This window comes from Netta rufina (genome assembly GCF_964035555.1).
Source record: "Netta rufina genome assembly, chromosome: 28".
Lineage (NCBI taxonomy): Eukaryota > Metazoa > Chordata > Aves > Anseriformes > Anatidae > Netta > Netta rufina.
Window position 1 is genome coordinate 1389096 of NC_140152.1, and position 23537 is coordinate 1412632.

Consider the following 23537-nt stretch of genomic DNA (forward strand, 5'->3'; position numbering starts at 1 on the left):
TAAGGTGCTCTCCGCAGTGCTTCTCCTTTGCGTGCTAAAAGCTGCAGGGGCAAATCCAGAGGACGGGATTCCCTTGGAATCCAATTCCTCACTCAAAGGCTTTTATTCTTGGTATCCTGATTTTTTTCCAGAGTTCGCTTGATGTCTGCCCACCTCTTCACCCTGTTGGATTTCAGTCATTTGGAGGTGGTGTTTGGGGAGATTCCTGGCATTTGCTCTACCGAGAGCTGCTTCCATTGTGGTCCATGCTGCACTGCTGGGGTTTAGCCCTGTTTTTGGGGCTGTGCCTAGTCTTGGAGCAGCCTGGTTTGCTGCGTGTGCTGCCGGGCATCTCCCCAGCACCAGAAACATCACCTCCTTCTGCCAGCTTCAGCTTTGTCTGCTCTTTTTAAAATAAGCTCAGTATTTGTTACGATCCAGAAAAGTTTGCCATTCTTCCAGCCTTCCTCCTCCTGCCTTGTTTTCCTAGGCAACTGAATTTAAAAGTTCCGCTGCTGAGATTTTTGCTGCTTTTTTCCTTTTTCTATGTCCTTACGGAACAGAGCGCATGCAGGCACCGGGGCCGCGCTCCCTGCCCGCTCTGGGGTTGCTCCCGTCCCGCAGAGCGCTGCTGATCAAAGGTGCCGCGGGTCGCTGGGACCAGGCGTGCTTTGTTCCTGCCATGAATCACGTCAGATGAAAGTAGCAGGTTTTTGGGAAAGATTGGGCAGACTTTACGCTGGGCTGCAGTCGTATTTCTGTTCGAGTGCCTTTCAGCGCGGCGTTGGCGACCATCAGGGTGGACGAGGTGCTGTGCCCCTGGCTCACGGCGCGTGGAAGCTGCAACGTGTTTGCAGAAGAGAGGGCTCGTGGTTGCTTAACAGCTAAACCGTTGTGGAATTACCCTGGTTTTCCTCTGGTTTAGGAGTGATCGCCGTCTCCCTGATGACACAACTTGTGGAGTTATTTGTGTAACGCCGCCGGCGCTGCGGCAAATATAGCCGCTAAGCGCTTTTAAAAATTAGGTCATTTAAGAGATCTGTCCTCTGACATTTTGACCTTAGTTTACTTAACATTTAAGCCTCTGAAACGAAACAGCGGCGGGGCCTGGCCATCGGGATGCCAGCACGGGGAGGAGCGATGCCGAACAGCGGGGCCAGAGCCACCCAGTCCCTCCTGGGGCTCTCGGGTTCGGCTGCCGCAGAGGAGGGACCCGCTCAGAAATTCGGGGTTGAGTTCAAGGCCCCGAACTAAGTCAGTGCCAGGGGTTGCAAAACCAAGCAGCCTCCTCTCCCGTCCCACCTCTCTGCCTGTTTCATGGGGCTGGTTTGGGGAAGTTTTCTCCCCCCCCCATCTTTCAGCCGTTCCCCCAAAACCTCTTCACAGCACGTGTAGCTGCCTGCCCACTGCAGCCCCAGTGCGTTACCCTGCATCTCAGCAGGCTTTAGGGTAAGCAGATTGGCAAAATCCTCCCCCTGACATTTTTGCTTACTAAGCCAGCCCAGGGGCAGGATGCAATCACCCCAATTGGGGAAGGGGTTTCGTAGGGGGCTCCTGGAGCCCATCACCACCCGGCTGCGTCCCTACACATTGCCCTGCACCGGGACAGGGACGTCCTGCCCCTGGCCAAAGCATTTCTGGAGGTCATCTCCTGTCCCTCGCCCTGTTCCCCAGCACCGTTAATAGGCTGTAATGAACAGCAGGGAAAACTCCTTCTGTATTTTAAGTATTTTAAGTCCAGTTTTCTATATATTTTTTTAAAGTGAAAAAGTGGCTGCTCCCCACTACAAAAACATCTTGTTTTGCTTCACGTGGGGGAAAACCCCCAAGCTGGCTGTCAGGGAGCAGTGTAAACCCATTGCCTTTCTCCCAGCCAGGGGTCCCTCCTCGCCCCCATCCCACCCTCCCCGGGGCTGCGGCACTGCCCTGGCACCCTTGGGTGCTGCCTGCCGGGGCCACGGCGTGCTCCGGGGAGGTGGCTGCGAGGGAAGGGGCTGCAGGGACGTTTCAGAATGGAAACGTTTCACTGTGCCTCTTGGGTTTCTTTTTTTCTTTTTTTTTTTTTCTTTTTTTTCCCCTCGAAAGCACTATTCTGAGCAGCGCGTGGGCAGGGTGAGGTTGAGCGCTGGCAGGAGCCGCCGCGGGGTGCTCGGGGTGCTGGGGTGCGTGGGCCTGGCTGGCAGCGGGGCTGCTCCTGATCACAGGGACTGAACCCAGGGGCTTGGAGGAGGAAGGGGACGCTTTCCTGTTCAATGCCTGCTCTGTAGAGCCGCGTGCTTTTTGGGAAAGTTGAATATCCACCAAGAAAGGGGAAGGAGATAATCCGTGAGGAGCAGGAGCTCAGTTCTGCTGAGATAGGGTTTCCTATTGTACGGGAAGTGTGCGCAGTCTGGTCAGTCACGCCTGGCTTCGGGTTTGCTCTGCCCCTGTCTCTGCCAAATTCAGATGGCTTTTTTTAATATGTCTGGAGGGTTGGGTTTTTGTTGTGTTTTTTCTTTTTTTCTTTTTTTTTTTTTTTTTGCTCTGGTCTGAAACTGCCAGTTTCCATGGCCACAAGCACTTCCCTGCATCGCAGCCGGTTTGGGGTTTCGCTGTTTAGGGACCGAGCGAGCCCTGCCGCTCGTGAACTTGGAAGAGCTCCTGTGCCAGCAGCAAGCTGCTACCTGCTGCGGGTGCCCCTGCAGACGGGTGCAGGAAGCTCCTACAGGAATGGGCTTCGCGCCTCGGCGGGAGGGCACTTGTGCAGAACCCCCGCTTCCCTTGGACACCAAACATTTCTTGTGTTTTTTCTTCCCCTGTAGGGAAGGGCAGCGAAAGAGCCTCCTACTCCACGTTTGGAAGAGACACAGGGATGCCAGGACTAAACCAGGTAATGATAAAACACGTCGGGATTTTTGCTTCGATCTGCGGCTGCAGTGCGAGGCGTGAGAGCCCAGGGAAGGGGAATGCGAAGCGCCCTGGCAGCTTGCATCTCGCCTCTGGGCACAGGGTCCTGAAAAGCCTCTGCTCTGCTCAGGAGGGGCTGTTGGGTGCCTGCGGTTCGTAGGTGTGCAGTTCTGCAGTTCGTACGTGTGCTGTCAGAGCCAGCAGCGTGATGGAGGTGCCACCCCCTCCGGCTGCCTGCCTGGGGGCTGAGCACCGCTGGTGCTGCTCGCCCTCCTCTCCCTGCTCCCCTTCTGCCCCCGGCATCTCCTGTGGGGCAGCTCCAGCTCCGACACCTCCATCACACCACACCACAGCTCCCGGGCGTGCTGGAAGCAGCTCGGGCTGCGAGAAGCCCGTGCTTGAAATAAAAAGAAAGCAAAAGCCCTCGCTGGCTAACACCACCCCATGCGCCAGAGGGAGTCTGCAGGATGGTCTCTGCCTTGCCTGGGGGGCATCAGGTGGTGGCTGGGTTCCTACTGGTGCTGTGGATGCTCATCTCCTTGGTCGGGGAGGGACGGGGCTCGGGAGAGCTGCCCCTCGCAGCAGCAGCCGTGCCCCGCTGAGCTGCCCCGTGGGAAGCCCAGGGGCAGGACCAGGGCTGTGCAGTGGGGGGAAATTGGCTTCCTGTGGGGAATCCCGCGGGTGTAAATCAGAGCCGGGGAGTGCAGTCAACCAGCACTGAGATAATCTCACCCGCTGCCACGGGCAGCCAGAAATAGTTTTTTGGGAAGAAGTGAGCACCTCCACTTCGATGTGCTGCTGCAAGAGCCCCTGGAGCCCTGCACCGGTGCTTGAGCGCTGCCCCAGGAAGCCGTCCCACCATTTCATCCAGTTCTTGGAACAGCTTTTGGCTGGGCAGCTTTTTATTTTATAGATGTACACACACACACATATTACGTGTTTTAATTTTACACAAATTTGTCATAATTTCCTCTTCTCTGAACTGAGGATGTTTCCTTTGCTGAAACAGCTGTGCTGGCTGTCTGTGCCAGAGTGGATTTAATTTACCACTGAAGCTGCTAAAATAAAAACGGGACAGATGCCAAGCCGTGCTTTTTAATGTTATGGTTTTGCTGGGGTTTCGTGGAGGAGGGGGAGATATAAGGTAACAGACGTGGGGTGGGCAAATGGTGCCGCGGGCTGGGAGAGGCCCTGGCGCGGGCGCGCGGGGCCGGATCGGGTGGCGGCGGGCGAGACGGAGCCCGTTTGATGTGGAGGGGAGACAAAACCCCTCTTGTCGCGGGCAGCGAGTGGGGCCGTCTGCCTGCTCGCCGTGGCCCCCAGAACAGTTGTTGCTTCTGGCTTTGCTTGTGGTGAGGGGTTCGAACCTGGTTTGCTGGAGAAGTGCCGGAAAATTGTCCGATGGCAGACGCCTGGGAGCACGGTCCTCCCCAAAATGCCCTCCCCAAAATGCCCTCCCCAAAATGCCATCATTCCTTCCCAAAACACCCCCACTGAGGCAGATTTGCAGCTCCCCACTCACTTAACCCTTAGCTGCCTCCAGAAGCGTTACCAGGGTGAGGAAGGGGAAGAAAATACCCTTTTCTCTGGGAAGTTGCCTTAAAACCTCAGTGGCTCTCCTGGAGGTACCTGCGGATGGAGCAGGGCAGCAGTGACCGGCCACCAGCACCTCCTCCAGCCCCTTGCTTTTTTTGGCCACGCTGCTCCATGGCGCATAACGTTTTCAGCGCAAAGGTAATATGACCGGTGGAACAGATTGCAGGAATTCTACCAGCTGTGAATACATGAATACTCCTTCCCTCCCCGACCCCTTTTTTGAGGAGGCTGAGCTTTACAGCAGTCCATTTTTCTTTCCGGTTTCTCAAAAGCTCGAAGTCTTCCTTCATTTCAACTTGTCCTCTGAAGATGGCTTGAAACTAAACTTGGGACTCAAAGGCCCTTTGCCAGCCCTGTTAAATTCGACGTAAATACACGTAATTTTCTCCCGAGGTGCAAGGGGCAGTGCCGACAGCCGTGCTGCTCCCCTGGGGTCGGGCTCCCCCCAAGGTCAGCTCGGATAAACACAAGGGAGGAGTTTCCTCTTTTTCGAAAGAGAGATTTGACCTTTCTTTGATAAAAACACAAGAGAAAACCACCAAGAGAAAAGGCATTGCAGCTCCATTGCCTTGCTTGCGATGGGTCTGGCTGCATGCCACCATGGAGTGGAGAGGAACTGGGATCGTGAGCTTGGTTTTACAGGCAGGGAGGGACTTGGAGATGTGCGGTCAGATGGGCCACAGACAGCGTAACCTCTCCCATGTCTTGCAACCGAGATAAAGCGTGTGTTTAGGGCGATGTTCAGGCATGGCTGAGAGTTGAGACAGCACAGGGGCTCTTCCAGGAACGGGGCTCTAAAGCATGGTTTGGTTGGTGGATGAGCGCTGTATCTTTGTTCATGTCCTGGTGTGTCCCCCCAGCTCCCAGCTGTTCCTGAAAATGGGGAGAGAGAAAAGGGAGAAAGCTCTTACCCCAAAGTAAATGGGGTGCATTACTCAGCAGAATAAGCCAGTGAAACCACATCGAGCAGCATGAGACCTCACAGCCGGGTCCCCAGCAGAACACCACCACCCACGGGCCCCTCGTGGGTGCCACATGGGCAGAGCTCGTGGCCTCAGGCAGATGCTTCCCACCTGCTGGGGTTTGCCAGCAGGATGGCGAGGGAGACACAGAGCCCGTCAGCCTGACGGTCGCCTCCTCTTGGCCATCATAGCAGATTGTGATGCTAAAACCATCGGCGGGGTGTCATCCTGCCCCGGTGGGCAATGAGGTAGCACGGTGAGCGTGGGACTGCGATGCTCCCTGCTACGGCACCTGCTGGAGTGCACCCCTGGCTTGTAGAGAGGTTCCTCGCTGGGGTCTAGTGAGAAAACACAGCTTGAAAAACCCTTTTCTTGCTGCACACGTATTCCTCCCCACCCCTGTATTTACATTATTTCCTTCTGGCCCTTTGGCTTGTTGTTTTTTTTTCTCTTGGCTGAATTTGTGCAAGGGTGGCTCAAGGCAGCTCTGTTCTATCCGAGGGAGCGCGGTGGTTTTCCAGCGTAATCACATGGAAGGGCTTCTCTGTCTCCTTGTTTGCAGACTGGTTTCCTGCCCAGCGAAATGGGAATCGCGAGTCCGAGCACGCTTTCCCCCACCGGGGTGAAAGGGGGGTCTCAGTATTTTTCTTACCCCAACAATCCTCGCAGGAGAGGTGCTGAGAGCAACATAGGTAAGTCGCTTCTGGCACCCATGGGTGCCACTGCTTCGGTCTGTGTTGAGCCTGAGGTCTGCCTTCAGAAATCAAAGTGCTGAGGCTGCCATGTGTTCACGTAGGTGCAAATCTGGCATTTGCTTTTTTTTTTTTTATTTATTTATTTTTTTTTTATAAAGTATATATACAAAAACCACCTGGGAATTTGGACTCTCAGTCCTGTGGAATTTCCTTCTTTCCAGCAAATGTCAGATTGGGTGAAAGATGCAAATGGCTTGAGGTTCTTGTAAAAACACCTCCAGCCACATTGCACATCAGTAGTCGTTCCTGGAAGACCTTGGGCTGCCTTCGAGGTGTTTTTGTGGCTGATGGCCCTCGGCAGAGCCCTGGTCCTGCTGCAAGCGAGCTGCAGTGGCACGAGGTCGGGGAGTTGTGCACCCCACAGCGGTGGGGTTGGCTCCAAGAGCTCTCCCTGCCCAGCTGCCCACGTCTGGATCCACCTAGAAATTGGGCATTTTGCTCCCAGTGGAGGTTAAGGTTGGGTGTGAATTTAATTTTCGAGTGAAGATGAGGCCCAGTTCACCAGAACTTGTGTTTCTTGTCATGGTTCCACCCCTCACCCTCACCAAAAGTCTCTTTGTTGCTATTTTGGGCTTTCCCCAGCAAACGAAACCAGAAGTGACCTAGTGTAACATGTATTTTTTCCAGTACTTTTCAGAAAAAGGCATTCACTTTGATATTGCCACTTGAAAATGGTGCTGCTTTATGTTGTCAGCCTGGGAAATGACTTCTTGCACCGTTTCATTCTGTGTGATGAATTTCTCCTCCTGAGCTCTACCCAGCAGAGTCCTTGGCTCCACAAACTTTTAACCAGTGCTTCCTCTTGAGCCATTCCTCAGGATGTTTCCTCACTGTCTCCCCAAAAAAATTTGTCTCCCACCCTGCCAGCTGTTTGGGGCTGGACCTGGGAGGGACCGGCCCAGATGAACACCAGGGCTGCCGTCCTGCAGCAGGGAAGCTTTACGAAATATTTATCTTCTAAGGAGCAAATGAAAATACAAACCCACTGCTGCATTTGTTTTCTTTCTACATCCTCTCTTCATAAACCAACTTAAACTGTGTCCAAAAAAGCTAGCGAGGGATTATTTATGGGCTCTGTCTCATCCAAGGAGCAAGCGCAGCCTTTCTGTGCCTGCTGAGCATCCCTTATTGCAGCTGTCCTGTGGGCTCGGTTTGCAGGTGAAACCCACCCTGAGGGTGCAGATGGGACGAGGAGTCAGGGACAGGAGGAGAGGCTCATCCTCAGTTGCTCTCACTACTGACCCTTTGGCTCTGGGACATCTGAGGTCTGACCTCTATCTGCGGCTGCATTTTCTGTCCCTGGCTTAGCAGGAGCTTGTTTTCCCTCCTGCTAACCCCCTTCAAAAGTTTGATCCTCTCTTCTTCTCTTTCACACAGATGGACAGCCCAAAAAGGTTCGGAAGGTGCCTCCTGGACTCCCCTCCTCGGTGAGTCCAATAACCCAAAGATCCCTGCGGGTCTCCCATCCCCTGCTCCCTCTGCAGCCAGCGCTGCCGTCCCCGTGGTTCCAGCCACCTGGCCAGCAAAGCATCCTCATTCCTGGGGGGGGGGCTGGCGTTTAGCAGGACGAGGAAGGGTTTCACTGCCCCTGCCTTCCTTCATAGGAGGAAAATGGGGAATCGCAGCGGGGCTGGGGTGCTATCAAGGCAAAGGGGTGGTGGTGCTCCCCAAGCGGAGCAGCCTGCAGCGTCTGTGCCCAGCCCCCTGCCCTCGCTGCTCTCCTCAGCCTGACGTTATGTCGCGAGTGCCCCAGTGAAATGCAATATTCGGGGCGATCAGGTTTCACTCCAGAAGGGAAACCAAACCAGTTGTAACACAGGCAGGCAGCTGGGGCTGCTCCAGGTGTGTGCGCTGCCTGCGCTGTTTTATAAGAAAGCCGAGCAGCCTGTAGGAATATGTTAGCCATGCTCCTGCGGCTGTTAGAAGGGAATAAACTGAACAATGTCTTTGTGGCTAGAAGTAATGGGATCTGCAGGAAAGCTAATTGGGGCGGGCTGGAGGGTTCTTGCAGGAATATGGGAGCTGTCTGGCCGTGCAGCGGCCGAGGCCACATTCCTCGCCGGAGCGTTTGCATGCTCGCAGGGGCTCAGGCGGGCTGCGTCCTGTGGGGGGGCTGGAGCTGGGGTTTGGGGTGGCTGCAGACGTGGCTCTTGCCGGAGCACATCGTACCCCTACCCATAGCTGGTGCTGGCACAGCATGGAGCGAGGGGACGCCCATGGGTGTCCAGCCATGAGGAGCTTTTGTGCTGTCGCTGCTAATGTAAGGCATGGTCTGAAACCTCTGCCATGGGTTCTGCCTCTGGAAACGAGCCCCTGGCTGCCAGTTTGGGGAGGATGGAGGAAGGGAAGGGCGCTGAGGGCTTGCTGGCATCGCCTCTCAGAGCGGAGGCGGCAGAGGGCAGCCAGTAGAAGCCCAGCTCCAGCCAGCAGCACCGGCTTGCTGTGAGAGTCTGTGTTTTAACAGAAAACCTGCTCAAAGCAGAATTTGTGTCGCTGCGTCGTGCTTGTGTGAAATTCAGAGCTTCTAAACCGCAGCTGACATGTGGGGAAAACATTGCTCCCGACAAATGGCCGTTTATTGGCCTCGGATATCAAAGGCGGCGGGGCCCTCCGCCTGTCGCGCTGGCGGTGCCCGGAGGAGGGCCCCGGCCCTCCCGGAGGAGCTGTTGGTGTTTGCTGAAGCTCGGCCCCGTGCGTGTGTCAGCGCCGACGCCTGCACCCTGCTCTCCCACCCCAGGAAGCGCTGCCTCCCGACCCGGCGGGCCCTCGCCTGCGGAGCCCGGGCCTGGCTGCGTGGGCCGGGGCCGTGCCTTCACCCGACCTTCGCCCCCCCCACCAAAAAAAAAGCCCACCTCCTTCGGGCTCGTCCCCACCGAGCCCCTTTCCCCGGCGAAGGCTGCCCTTCTGCCGTGACCTCTGGCTTTTTGTTTTGTTTTTGAACTTCCATGCCAGGAGAAAGAAATCCACACCTACGTGGTGAGGAAGGCAAAAGGCCCTTGCCTGCCTCAAAGGCAGCAGATCAAAGGCTCTTTCGTGTCTGGCTTGCCTGTGAAGGAGCCCGCTCTGTGTTATCGCTGGACCCCGTGCAAAATAAATAGGTTAATAAGCCTCTTATTAAAATAAAGTGCTTTAATCTGTAATTCTGTAGCTGCTTTGGAAACTGGGAGCGGTCAGCGGCTGAAATAGTTGGTGGCTGAGGTGGGAGCGATGGTGCCGAGGGCACCAGCGGTGTGAGATGGTTAAAGAGGGAAGCGAGGGGCAGCTGCTGGCTGCAGACAGGCCCATGGTGCCCCCTGGCTCATGGGAACTGACCCCGTTTGGGGTCAGTTCTTGCGAAATAGGTCATCGGGTGCTGGGCTCACATGGCACCGCATCTTGTGTGCCTCGGAGGGCACGGAGAGCCTCTGGGTCTCCACCGCTGCATCTGTCCAACGCGGAGCTGTTACGGAGCTGGATGGCAGGGTCAGGGCTCCTACCTGCACTCTCCCACATGCAGGCATCCCCAGACTCAGCACCGGGGGCTGGATGAGGCCCCTGCCCCTCAGCTGGCCTTGCTGGAGGAGGCTTGGGGGGGGATTTTTTGCGAGTTGGTTCCTGCAGGGTTTTGTTGCTGCAGTGAGCATGGTGGCTGGGAGCTGCTTCAGCCTGAGAATTCACAGTCTGGTCACTGCTCTGTTTGGTTTTAGTCTGCCTGGAGTCCCACCCCAGTTTATGCATTTAAGCAAGAAAAACAGGGAAGGGGGAAAAAAATAATAACAATAAAAAAAAAAATCCCTGCGACTCCCAGCGCTGGGGCTTTTCACGCAGCTCCCTCGCCAGCTCTCGCCGCGCTGGCAGTTTTAACCAGAGGAAATGACCTCACCTGGAGGTCCCCGAGGCCGACGCCGGAGCTGCCGGCGAGGGCTGGGGCCGCGGGGGGGAGCGGGGACCTGGCGCTGATTTACCGCTTCCTGCGGCGCTTGGCCGGCGGCCGCGGCTCGGCCGGCTCCCCCGCGCGCAGCGGGGCTGGGATGCGCCTCGCACCCTCTCTGCTGCTCTGGGGAACAGCTCAGACGGCTTTTTCAAAGCCTCTCCTTGGGCCCAAAAGTGAAATTAAAGATCTGGGGGGGCTGGGTGCACCCGTGGGGCTAGGGTGGGGAAATGGGACCCTTGGGATCAGATGGGAGGCAGAGGATCAGGGACGTCGGAGCAGGGCAGGTTCGCAGCGAGGCGAAACCCCCTTGCTTTGCAACCCTGTTCCCTTCTTCCCCGCTATTTTATTCTTCTTATTTTCGCTCTGGATTTATTAAATGGATGCTGAGGCTCACCACGGCCCCCCTGCTCCGCTGCCGCACAGCTGCCTCGCGCGCTGGCCAGGTGCCAGCCCCTGGCAGATGGCGCAGGGCTATTAGACGTGCTTCATTCGATTCCCTGTCCCAGCTCCCGCTATTTAATCAAATTATAGGAAAAGTCAATTTACTGGATTCTCATTCTTCGCAGCCTCCTCCATTCCCCCGCTCTCCCCAGCCGCCGTGCGCACGCGCTGCCCACGCGTGGGGCTCCTCCAAAGCCATGCTCGATGCAGCACAAAGGCAAAGCCCCCCCCAAATCTTCATTTGTTGAGCGAGGGATGGAGGACGGTTTCTGTCTGTCAGATTTTACCCTTTCCCTCTCTTTATTTTCGTTTTCCACTGGCTCCCCAGTGGTGCTGATGCCCACAAGTTGCTTTTAGCTCCCTGGTGCCCCATGGGGTCCAACCGCCCACTGGGGAAGCCCCACGCCAGCCCTGGGGAGGTTTTTTCAGCTCTGGTTTAGGGCAAAGCCTCCCCATTGAGGTCAGCACCCAAAGGGGAGCAGGCAGGGGACCACGGGGGGCTGCTGGCCTTGGACGGAGCTGCCCACTCACAGGGCACAGATGAGAACTGTGTGCAGGGCAAGCGCTGCCCGCGGGGCTCAAGGGAAGTTGGTCCAAGAAGCAGGAACCTGGGGCCCAAGGGGAAAAAGAAGCAATGCATTTAAATATAATCACTGGTGCATTTCAGAGATTTTTTTTAATCCATTACTCCCCCTAAAAAGAAGAAATTCTCAGTGTTTTGGGCAATTGCAGAAATAGAGAACAATTTTGCCCCCCCCTTGCTGGGTGAGGGGAAGGGGTCAGAGGGGCTGGCTGGGTGTGGGGAAATAGAAACTTGAGGCCGGTTTCCTTTCCAAAGAGAGCTGCATCTTCCAGGCAGAGCTGGCTGAGCGTGCCCAGCCAGCCCCTGCACCCGCCTCTGCTTTCGTGGGTATTAAAAAAAAAATCAAATAGCAGTTTCAGAATGAATCAAGGGGTGATGAAAATAGGCCGAAACAAAGGTTCTCACGTAATTTCGAGTGGCATTTCGGTTTCTTTGCGTGTTGAATTCCTGCTTTAAAAATGTATGGTTTTGCTCAAAGCGCATGATGGTTTTCTGCGAGGGCTTTCTAGGATGCGGTTGGTTAATTTAGGGAAAAAAAAAATCCTTTTTTTCTTAATGTACTGTCAAGTACTGCATACCTGAGCGGAACTGCAAAAATCTGGCCAAAAACCCTCCAAGAGCTGTCCTTTCCCGTGTGCCATTCCGCACGAGGGACTGCTCAGGTCACAGCTTTGTGGTCTCCCCGTTTTTGGTGGTTTGCAGCCTGACCCCGGGCACAAGTGCAAGGAGCGGGGCTGGGGCCAGGCACTCCCCCTGTGGGGTCTGGGAGGCTGCGTGTGTCCCTACAGCCCTGGGACGCGCACAGGCTGGGGTTTTGGGGGCTGTCCTGCTGCTGGAATGAAGAAGGATTGTTAAAATAAATAAAGCTGTGGCACCTTGCAGCCCACAGGTTCACAGGTGAACACAGCATGGGGATGAGCCGGTCCTGAGGGCTCGCTGGTCCCCGTCCCCAGCACCCCACGCCATCTCCTCCCGGCCCGGCCCATGCCCTTGGGTGCGGGTTAGGGCGCAGAAATGATCATGTTTGTGGTTACCCATAAAAAGTTATAACCACAGAAAAGGGAACTAGAGCAGCGAGTCGAAACTTGTGCTGGTGCCGGCCTCCTGGGTGCTGTTACGGGAAGGTGCAGGCTGGTCGGCTCGACCCCACGCCACTCCTAGGCTGTTTGGTACCATCCCCGTTACTTTGACCCCCACCTCTTTTGCCAAATTTTGCCTCTTTTGTTGCCTGCTGGGATGAGGGGAAGCGAAGCCGTGCTGGGGGGTGACCCCCAGGGAGCAAGCGGGGCCGGCGGGTGGCCGAGCACTGTTCCTCACCCCCTCTTCCCTCCTTGCAGGTGTATCCATCCAACTCAGGTGATGACTACAGCAGGGATCCAGCTGGATATACCCCCTCGAAACCTCCCAGCACTGTGTATCCCGGAGCCTTTTATATGGCAGGTGAGTTGTTAACCACCCCGGTGCCACAGGGGCTGCCCAGCACATTGCAGCTGATGGAGGAATTGCACAGCGTGTGGTTGGGGCTGGAGCACAAGATGCAGCCCCAAAACAGCTCCGTGTGCCAAAACAGGGCAATGCTCAGCGTGGGCAATGGGTGAAGGGGACAGAAGCAGCCCCCAGCGCAGGCTGCAGGACACGTGCCGGCATCTCTGCCCCGCTCACCTCTGCCTTCCCTTGCAGACGGGCTCCATAACTCGCCAGACCTGTGGAGTTCACCCGGTGCCATGAGCCAGTCAAGTTACGGGGCCATGCTGGGCAGCTCCTCCTCCCCGCTCCCGCAGCCCGCCGGCTTCAACAGTTTACATCAGCACGAACGCATGGTAATGTCCCCGCCAGCCCCCGGGAGCCGCGGCACAGCCCTGCGGGCAGAGCTCCGGCGGCTGCAGCCTTTCGGGGCCCTCCCTCACCCCTCTCTCCCTCACCCCTCTCTCCCTCTCGCCAGAACTACCAGCTGCATTCAGGAGAGGTCAACGGCGGGCTCCCCTCCGTGTCGGGCTTTTCCTCGGCCTCCACCCCGTACGGCGTCTCCAGCCACACGCCCCCGATCAGCGGGACAGACACCATGATGGGTACGTAGGGCCCCGGGCACCCCGCGGAGCCAACACGCAGTGATGGGCTGTGACACCTGTGTGCTCTTTGTCCCTCGTGTGCCACGCAACGTGCAGGTCACCCCTGCGGGATGCCTGGGCTGGCTCTAACAGGGGTCAGGTGTGGGGTTTTGGCCTCCCGAGGCAGCAGGGGCTGGCACCCCACTGAGTGAGTCTAGGAGGAGACCAGGGTCTGTGAAATCACCCCGTGGGGATGCCATGGCTTATGTGAGCTGTGGGGGGGTTGGCACCAAGTTGCAGGAGGGCGCAGGAGCTTCGTGTGAAGCCGTTCGTCTAAATCCAGAGTGCTGCATTCAAGTTAAAGCCCTGAGTGCTTCAGTCTCTGGCTCTGCTGAACCTGTCACAAAGCCTGTTACTGAAAAGAACTCGTGTTCCCTGGCAAGTGAGGTCCTTGACCTTGATTCCTAGGGAAACCCTTCTTTCCCCTTCCTTGAACAAGCTGGGGATTGTAGAGGCCTAAAGTGCCCCGCTAAAGTGGGTCTTGTGGTGGGAATGCTTGGCTGCTGTCAGGGCACGATGCCTTCAGCCTCGTCTCGTCGAGATGTTTCTATGGCCCCAGGGAAGCCACTGGGGCACACACGCCCTCGTCCGGGCCGCTCTGAGCTGTGCCTCCATTTATTTTTCAAGAAAAGCAGTAAGAATGAGGGATTTCAATCTGAGAGCAGGTGAAGAGGAGGTCTGGTATGAGGTGCCTCGTCACAGCGGGTTTCTGGCGCCCTGCAGTGATGTCTTTGTCCTCTCCTGACAGGTAACAGAGGAACCACGGCCGGGAGCTCAGGAGACGCGCTTGGGAAGGCACTAGCTTCAGTAAGAGCTGCGGCAGATCCCTGACCCATTCCCTGCCCCTATAGGCCTCCCCCTTTCCCCTCTTGGCAGTGGGGAAGATAGACACAAGAAGTTTGGGCGAGCCTGTGCACCCCAGGAACACAGCTGCCCCTTAGCAGATGGGGAAACTGAGGCACTGGGCGTTACAACAGCCCCACGGGCACACCCGTGCCCACAAGCTGACACTGCACTGCACAGCCGTGTGCCCCACGCTGTCCCTGTGGTAGGACCTGATGGTCCTGGTGCCCTGTCCATGTGTGCTGCTTCAAACTGGAGGGCACTGGTTCCCCTGGGGAGCAGCGTCCTTTGCTGCTGGGCTCTCAGAGCTTGAGGTTGCCCCTGTCCCGTTCAGCACAGGGACCTTTGCTTTTGCAAAAGGTGCTGCACCCCATGGTAATTTCTGGGGTCTCTTGCTTCCTTCCACAGCGGGACTCCAAGAAGGGAGGTCAGCGGCAGTGGGGGGACAAAGGGAGACCCCAGTGTTAAAGGGAGACCTGCAGGGCAAAGGCTCCCGGGGTGCTGGGGGTAGCTCCGGGGCTGGTGCTGGGATGGGAGGGACGTGCTGGTCCTCGCTGCGGCGGTGCTTGGGAAGGGGAGAGCGAGCACGGGGTGAGCGCTGCTGACTGTGCCCTGCTTCTCTTGCTCTAGATTTATTCCCCAGATCACTCTAGCAATAACTTCTCATCAAACCCCTCTACACCGGTCGGCTCCCCTCAGGGCCTTGCAGGTAGGTGAAAGCGTTGCTCTTCTTGTAAAGGGGTGCGTGGGGTTTGCTGTCGGGGGGTGTAAAGCAGTGTGCTTCCCAGATCAGCTCCAAACCCTCATTACAGACCCTATGCTTTTGGCAATCTGACCAAATTCCCCCTTATTTTTGAAAGCAGGAGAGTGAAGAGGGAGGAAAGGGAAGCTGGAAGGTGCATGTCCCCCTCTGTTCCGAGTGGAGCAGTGCACAGCACAGCTCCTGTCCCATGGCACAGCTCTGGGAGCGTGGCACGCAGGGCGATGGCCCCATGTGCCCCTGGGTTTGCCCCTGCAGAGGTATTTTAGTAGGTGGCTCTGCTGTAGGAGCGAGCCTGAAGCATCTCTGCCCCCTCCTCAAAACTCCTCACACCATTCAGAGAGCTCCGTCCCCGAGCATCCTGTCTCAGTGGGGCCTGGGCAGTTTTTCCCTGGTTTTGTCTCCCATGGGAGGAGCCCAGTTTGAACTGGGACGCAGCCAACTAGTAAAAAGCGTTGTCAGCACCTGCTGAAGGTCCACGTCCCGGCTGTCTGGGTGCAGAGCGACGTGACCCCCCCGGCCTGCTGCTCCACCGAGATGGGAGCAGCCGTGGAGGCTCTGGGAGGGGTGCTGAGAGCAGCACAGCCCTGGTCCCTGGCCCAGCAGCGTGGGCACACTGCCTGCCTCTTCCCTGAGATAATACGGATTTTAAAACCTCTCAAGCTCCAAAGACCTGAGCTCAGGCTCCTGACAAGGCAGAGCAGCAGGGGCCATACAGAAAGTCCCCCGGGTGGCTGTGGGACCGGACCACAACCCTTGGCAGCATCTCTGTGAGATGAGGCTGCCCTGCCCAGAGCCAAAGCTCCTCGGGAGTGGTGATGGGGAGCAGGGGCAAAACCTGTGCCTGCACGTGGCGTGGCTGGACCTATATGTGCCAGCCCCTGTGCGTGGTGTGACCAGCGCCGTGGTGGCCCTGTGCATCGCAGGGCACGCCATGGTTGCCTGCGCAGCACTCTGGTGGCCCTGCGCTGGCCCAGCTTCCAGCCCCACCTAGCGGCTGCTGTGCCCGGTCCCAAACTGTCCCCGTTTGTTTGCAGGCACATCCCAGTGGTCGCGAGCGAGCGGACAGGGTGCCTTATCTCCCAGCTACGAAGGGAGCCTCCACACCTTAGTAAGTGTTGCCCAAAGTTCTCCTTTCTCCTTTTCTTCTCCGTTCCACCAGGCAGCTGGTGGGAGTGGGCTGGGTAAACGCCTCCCCCAGACGTCTGGGACCCGAAGGAGGGTGGTTGGTACACGGTTGGGTGCAGCTGAGCAGATTTGGGCACCTGATTCCCCGAGCCCCCAGCCTTGCTGACATAGCCCAGCACCCTCAGCCCGTTACAGCCCACCCACATCACTGCGGGGCTGGCTCAGCCTTACAGATTCATGCTGGTTTCTGCCCCCCTTGTCGGAGCAGACTTGCTGGTGTGACACCTCGTGTCCTTGGGGGTGGCAGTGCCGGGGTCAGGGTGTTGTTTCTCCCCACGTCCGCCTCGCAGCAGCGGAGGTGTGGTTGCAGCCTTAGCAAGAGGGCTGCAAGGGGCTGCTGGCTTTGCGGGCATTAACGCAGGTTTATTTCTCCACCCGCTCCCTGAAGCAAAACAAAATGGAAGACAGGTTGGACGAAGCCATCCACGTGCTGAGGAATCACGCCGTGGGCCAGACAGCCGCCATGCCGAGCAGCCACGGGGACATGCACGGGCTCCTGGGCTCAGCACCAGCTCACAGCGCCGCTGTGGGCAGCCTGGGCCAGGCCTTCCCCGCCTCGGTCATGTCCCTGGGGAGCAGGCACCCGAGTCTGGTGAGTGGGGGAGCACACGGTGGTGTCTGGCAGGGCTGTATCGGGAAGCTATGGCCTAACGTCCCCCGACAGTCAGAGGGGCATTGCTTTTGGTGTGAGAGCAGCTCGATTTGTCCTGCTTGGGTGGCAGCTTTGAACTGCCACCGGTGATCCCAGGTGCTCTGAGCACCCACGGGGTCTTGTGCTGGTTCCCCAGGGTCCACCCTTGTCCGCAGCAGCATGTTTGTGGCAGGTCTGGTTCCCTGCTAAAGTGAACATTAATGCATTTCCAGTCTCTGGAGAACCAGATGTGCTTTGCACCCGAGCTAAGCCATGGACAACCTGTGTGTCCCATGCCACAAAACAGTGCCAGCTGCAGAAATGAGCACTTGCAGCAGGGCTGGCTCTGTCCTGCCAACGCAGTGCGGCCTTGGGGAGTTCAGGCTCAGGATGGCTGCCCAACCATTGTCCCTTGCGCCCGAGCCCTTCAGGGTGACATCCGTGCTGCTGGGATGTCCGCTGTTCTGGGGGCCTTGGGGGGCTTGCAGAAATATTGGTGCTTGGTGGAGACGGGATGTGTGCAACCATGCAGGGTGTCTGCAGCATGCGAGCTGTGCAGCCCAGCAGAAAGAGGCTTTCCCGTGGGGCACAGAGCTGCTTTCTGCAGTGTCCTCACCACAGTCCCTGGAGGGGAGCCGGTGCAGGTTGGCTCTTCTCTCCTGCATGCCAGCGCTCTGTGGGAGCGTGCATGGAGGGCACGTGGCTCTGCTCGGGGTGACCCGCATCCGCTGGCCGTGACACTTCCACCCCTCAAGGCTTGCTCTGCTCGTTCTGCTGTAGGTGGGAGGAGGTCACCCCGAAGACGGGCTGTCCAGCACCCCCAGCATGCTCCACAACCATGTCACACTTCCGTCACAGCCCAGCTCGCTCCCCGACCTCAGCAGGCCGCAGGACACGTACAGCGGTAAGGCAGCCCCGCACACGCGCACGCTGCAGTCCCATGGCAGCTCGGGGTGGGGGCTCTCACGAGGCTGGTGCTCCCTGGTGGTTCCAGTGCTGACCCTTTTCCAGAGGTCCTTGACGTGGCTTCTGGTTTGTGCTGCGTGTTCCTGTCCCTTCGGCTGTGGGTGCAAGGAGCCCCTGGGCCCTGCGCTGCTGGGGGAGGGCTGGGCTCTGACCCTGGAAGGGGTGGGATGGCGGGTAAAGGGGATGGGGTGCAGCTGTGGGGCAGAGCCGGTGACCCTCCAGCTTTGCTGGCTGTGGACCCCCCCCAGCTCACTCCAACCCCCTCTGCTTCCTCAGCAGGCTTGTCAGGGGGGCTGGGGCGAAGCAGCGTCTCCTCGGGAACCAGCGAAATAAAGCGGGAGGAGAAGGAGGACGAGGAGAACACATCGGTGGCGGATAACTCAGAAGAGGAGAAGAAGGAGCTGAAACCCTCCCGGAACAGAACAAGGTGCTCTTTGAACAGGTCTCTCCCTTCACTTACTCTGTTACCCGTCTGAAGGCATTCGGGCTGGGGCACGGCCACGGTGACCCCCAGGCGCTGGGCTCAGCTCGGTGAGGCCGGGGGTCGTCCTGTGGTGTGGACCCACCAGCCCCTGCCCACCACGGGAGCCCTGCCCGTCCTCACAGATGTGTGGCATGGGCCGTGCCCTGCTGGGGAAGGCTCCTGGCCTCCCTGCCCTGCTGCCCCCATCCCCATGGCCGGAGGCTTTGTGCCTTGTCCGCGCAAGCTGCGCCCACCTGGGTGCTCGCTGGGGGCATCGCGGCTGTGCTCAGGCAGGAAGGGGCGCTCAGCATCCCTGGCCGGAGGCTGGGGGAGTTTTCAGCCTCCTCCCTGCTTCAGTTTGGCTCTGCTGTCTGCCTCGGGGCTCCTCAACCCCTGTTGCATCCAGCCAGACACGTGGCAGCGGATCAGGTGGAGTCCTTCCAGTGTGCTGGCTTGTCCACAGCCTCGCCATCGGCTTGGGGACCTCGGCAGGGCGATGCTGCCCAGAGGGGCAGTGCCGGCCCCGCTCCTGCCAGGCAGCAGCCGCCTCCTGCCCCAGAGGCAGGTGCTGCCCGTCCCCGAAATTGTAGCTGGCGACGCCAGTGTCAGCCCTGAATGCCTTCTCCGGGCCACCGCACAACCTCCCAGCGACAAACTCAGGCCTTAATCGCATTGTTGTGGTTTCTTTATTTGCTTTGTATTCAAAAAAAAAAAATGCAGGGGGGAGGGGATGGAAGAAGAAGAGTCTTAATTGCTTCTCTCCGAAGTCACCGCATGTCCCCGTGTCCCAGCGGGGGCACGCGGGGTGCAGCGTCTCGGTGCCCGATGTGTGTTTCTTTTCTGTGAGTTGACCAGTGCTGAGAGTGCACGCGAGGAATGTCCCTGTCTCGTTCTTATTTTAAACCATTAGTCAAGATGAGGATGAGGAGGACGATCTTCTTCCCCCAGAGCAAAAAGCCGAGAGAGAGAGAGAAAGGAGGGTCGCCAATAATGCCCGTGAGCGCCTGCGGGTCCGTGACATCAACGAGGCCTTTAAAGAGCTCGGACGCATGTGCCAACTCCACCTAAACAGCGAAAAACCGCAGACCAAACTGCTAATCCTACACCAGGCCGTATCAGTCATACTGAACCTGGAGCAACAAGTTAGAGGTCAGTGAGGGTCCCGGAGTGGTGATATTTTACGTATCTGATCGGCACGGGGCTGTCTGTCTGTCTGTCTCCTGTGACATGTGCTGTGGTGCCTTGCACTCTCTCTCTGCCCTGTGGCCTTGGATTCCCAAGGCTGTTGATGTCCTTTTTTTTTTTTTTTCTTTTTTTTGTCCTTTTTTTTTTTTATTTTTTTTTGCAACCCTGCTGTTCTCTCTTTTGTTCCCCCCTGCCATCGCGTGTGCTGCATGCTGGTCCCCGAGGGGGAACCTGCGCCCGCCAGCCCCGGCGGCTGTCCCCGCTTTCCTGCAGCCAGCCGCTTTGCTCAGCTGCTTGGCCAGCAAAAAAAAAAACACCCAAACAAACAAACAGCAAATCTTTGAGAGGACCTGAAACCTCTCCAAGGGCAGCTCCAAGCCCAGTGCCCGTCCCTCCCCATGGCTGCTCGGGAGGTGCCTCCTTCCTCCCCGGCACAGCGCTGGGGAGCACAGGCACCGTGCGAGGGGTTGGCACGGCTGAGCCCAGGACCGGGCAGCCCTCGCCGCCTCTCAGAACCGCTGTCCCTCACGAGCCGGGAGCTCTGCGTGTCCATAGCAGGGCCCGGAGCCAGCAGTGGCCATGTGCGGGCTCTCCCCCTCGCCGGGGCAGGCTCGCTCCTTCCCCACGCGTGTGCGCCCGGAGGGGAGGCGCAGGGCTCGCAGGGCTCAGCTTCCCGCTCCGGAGACTTTGCTGCTTTGTTCCCGCAACCCGCAGTGCATGCTCCTGCCTCCCAGAGCCGGGCAGGTTAACCCCCTTTCTCTCTGCAGAGGCTGTTGTAACACGAATCCGTGGTTTGTGCCTGGCTGTGCTCCTCTCTGCTGGCCTCTGCTGTTGCATTGATGTTGGAGTCCTTTGTGCCTCTCTTCAGTTTGTAATTTTTTGCCTTTCATAACGTATATTTTTTCCTGTCTCTTTTTTAATTTCCCCTTCCTTTTTATTTTTTTTTTATTTCGAGTTTTTTTTTTTTTGGTTCTGTTCTTTCCGATCTCCTACAGACAGTCCCCAGCCGTGACCTCTCGGTGGTCCCACTCTCTACCTTGTACTTGCTGCTTGCGGATGGAGACAGGAGCCGAGGGGTGGCGTGGGGCCGGGTTAGACAGAGTTGGCACCGTGGTCACTTTGGTCTCCCACGCTTGTCCCTTTTTAAACCCTTCTTGGACGCAGCTGGGGAAGCAAGTCAAGCCCCGTGTGCTGCTGTCGGCAGACTTTAGAGCAGGCAGCTAGGGTCTCACTTCTCCAGCGGTTTTGGTCTCCAGGCTGCTCTGCAGGAGAGAAGCCGACCCCACATCCCCTCCTGTGGGGCTGCAGTGGGGCCATGGGGCCCCCGTGTGCCCAGCCAGGGCTGCTGGGGTCTTTGTGCCGTGATCAGCGGCTAACCGGGCAGGAAGGGGAAGGAGATCAGGGAGGTGTTACAGGAGCCAGGCAGGCAGGTGCCACAAATTGGCTGAGGAGCCGCACATCCTTACAGCCCTGAGGACACCGCATGGCCCCACAAACCAGCAGCGCTTGCTGGTGGCGGGGACAGGGCTCCATCCCGCTCGGCTGCGGCGTGCAAGGCACTGAGGAGCTGCAGCACTGCCAGGAGCCACAGCCACCAGCGTTAGCTGGGAGGAATGAGCCCTGTCACTGCCAGGCTCCACTCCCCAGCTGCAGCATCCCCAGGCGCTGAAGAGAGGCAGGGACAGTGGCAGGGACAGCGACAGCCCCCAGCCCCATGCAGGCAAGAGCTCATCCGGGGAGCCCTCACTTCCCCTCCACGTGGTCAGGCGCAGCCTGGGGGCTCTCCAGACCCCCGAGCAGACCCAGGAAGGCTCTGCCTCTGCCACCCACCTTAGGTGGGGGCTTGTCCCCACGTGGCTCCTCTGGAGCCGAAGGCCATGGTCTGCCCTGGTGTGAGGTCTCACCCGAGGAAGGTGTCTTTCCTGCAAGAATTTTTGCTCTGGGGGAGAAGGTCGTCTGTACAGCAAATTGGGGGCTCGGAGGGGACGGGCTGCGGGCGAGGCCAAGGTTGAAGATGCTGCCAGCACGGTGCTGCCTTCCCCACCCACCGGCCTGTTTGGGGCACCCCCAGGATGCCACCAGTGGTGGAAGCTCTCCTGAGCTCCCAAACCTGCCTTGAAAAGAAAATTCACCCCTTCCAGGCTGATTTTGGGGCTGGATTTTGGCCCCGTGGAAAGACCTTGGTTCAGTGTCTGCATCTGACACTGACTTCCAGCAGCAGCCGGGGGCACTCGGCTCCCACCCCAGTGCTGCCCCCACCCATAAGAGGGTGCTGGGCCCCGCTGCCCTGCACTGCTGGGGCACAAATGCCTTCACTGGGAGGACTGCAGCTCTGGTTTCTGAAGGAAACTGCAAAGAAGAATTTGGTTTCTGCCAACAAGTCTTTGGCTTGGGGGATAAACCCAACGTTTTTGGCTGGGACACCCCCCACGCCTCCCAAACTTTGGAAAACAAGCAGAATGGTGAAATTTTGCAGGGGGGGGAAGCTGTCGGTGCTGCTGCTGCATCCGCAGCCCCCCAGCCCCGCGCTGGCAGCACCTTCCCGCGGCTCGCAGGGGTGGCCGATGGCCCGAGTGGCCTGGGCCGCCCCAGAACGCACCCGGGGCGAATTGGCACCCAGAGGGAGGCCGCTTGGGCCGTTGGCAGCGGACACCAGAAGCACTACCAGCACGGCAACGTCTAGCCCCCCTCCTGGTACCACCCCCCTGACTAACCCCTGTGGTGCTATGAACCCAGCAGTACAGACGAGGCCTTGTCACTGGAGGACAAAGATCTGAGGGACCGGGAGAGGAGAATGGCCAATAACGCCAGGGAGAGGGTGCGCGTGCGGGACATTAACGAGGCCTTTAAGGAACTGGGACGCATGTGTCAGATGCACTTAAAAACGGACAAAGCACAGACCAAACTGATCATCCTACAGCAAGCGGTGCAGGTCATTCTGGGCCTGGAGCAGCAAGTACGAGGTATGGTAACAGCTGGCAGGTGCATTTCGGGGCCTCTCCCCCCACAGCTCTGCGTGTGCGTGTGGCTCTGCGGCTCCTGCTTCCTTCTGTGTCTGCCTCGGGTGCGCCGCGCCGCCGGCTGAGCTCTCCAAAGCCACGGCCCCGGGGTGGATTTGGAGCCTCTCTGTCCCTTTTCCTGTCGTGCTTAATGGGAATTTGGCACCTGGATCCCATTAAGCAGCTTTGGAAAACTCAGTCTTCGGCTCCGTTAGCTGGCTGGGGCACGTGGGGGTTTCTGAAAGCAAGCACACGTTTCGGTTGGCACGGTGGCTCGGCCGGGCACGGGGTTTTGCTCTAGCAGGGTCCGGCCACGTTACTGCAGCCACTGCTGGGAGCAGCAGGCAGAGAGCAGCTCTCACCGAGCTCGTTTCCTCGCATGTCCCGTGCGTCTGTCCCGGGACCCTGTCCTCTCGCTTTCGGATGCTGCTGCTGTGCACGATGCTGTTGCCCAGACTGAGGTTGCTTCCTTTCCTCCCTTGCTGTTTTTGGCATAGAGCGCAATCTGAACCCTAAAGCAGCCTGCTTGAAACGTCGGGAAGAGGAGAAAGTGTCCGGAGTGGTAGGAGATCCCCAGATGACGCTTTCAGCTTCACATCCTGGTCTAGGAGATGGTCACAACCCTGTCGGACACATGTAAAGGTATTATTCCCTGCCCCGTGATCCCAGCCAGGTCCAGACGTGTGCTGCTCCTCTTCAGCAGCTCAGCACCCCTTGTTGGGCTGCAGCCGGCATCCTCCTTAATTTACCTCTGGGGGATGAGCCAGACGTGTGTGCCATTTGCTCGTCCATGCACACCCAAAGCCTCTGCCCGAGGAGAGGCACCATCCCGTAGCTGGCACAGGGGGTTTGGGCACTCTCACCACCCCGAGCAAGCTCAGCTCTGCACTGCACTTCCCAGCCCTGCTCCAGTTGGCTACTGGAAACCAGTGACTGCTGGTGGTCCCACAGGAGGGAGAGGGCAGGTCCCAGAAACGCTGGGGAAAGCAGAGAAAGTGAAAATCCCAAGCAAGGCCGTGGCATGCGCAGGTCCTGCTGGGCTGTCCCTGGTTTTAGTCTGAGCAGTACAGGGGTGCTGATGTGGGGTTGAACACGTGCAGGAGAGATGGGGCAGGGCTAACCCAGCAGCCTGCAGTCCCCCTGTAGTGGCCCCACATCCCCTGGGGGCATGGTGCTGCTGTGCAAAACCAAAAATAATGTTTAAAAAGTCAAAAGCTGGCAGCCCAGCAAAACAGCAAGCTCATGTCTCAGCTCTGCTCAGCCATGTCAGGCCCTCGGG

General features: G+C 58.1%; 1 protein-coding gene across 8 annotated transcripts in view; it reads left to right on the forward strand.

The window, feature by feature from the left end:
* TCF3 (transcription factor 3) overlaps positions 1–23537 on the forward strand; it is a 72346-nt gene that overhangs the window by 42839 nt on the left and 5970 nt on the right. For 2 of the 8 annotated variants that reach the window (XM_084302855.1, XM_084302857.1), the window contains exons 6-19: positions 2781–2848; positions 5986–6115; positions 7556–7605; positions 12453–12555; positions 12796–12935; positions 13058–13184; positions 13972–14030; positions 14697–14775; positions 15864–15937; positions 16403–16606; positions 17426–17549; positions 17888–18053; positions 18985–19223; positions 22756–22900. In XM_084302855.1, the coding sequence (XP_084158981.1) occupies positions 2781–2848; positions 5986–6115; positions 7556–7605; positions 12453–12555; positions 12796–12935; positions 13058–13184; positions 13972–14030; positions 14697–14775; positions 15864–15937; positions 16403–16606; positions 17426–17549; positions 17888–18053; positions 18985–19223; positions 22756–22898 (1706 nt within the window). In that variant the 3' untranslated portion in view covers positions 22899–22900. Of the gene's footprint in view, positions 1–2780; positions 2849–5985; positions 6116–7555; positions 7606–12452; positions 12556–12795; positions 12936–13057; positions 13185–13971; positions 14031–14696; positions 14776–15863; positions 15938–16402; positions 16607–17425; positions 17550–17887; positions 18054–18984; positions 19224–21995; positions 22223–22755; positions 22901–23537 lie in introns of all 8 variants that reach the window. The other 6 variants (XM_084302858.1, XM_084302859.1, XM_084302861.1 and 3 more) reach the window with 6 other exon arrangements.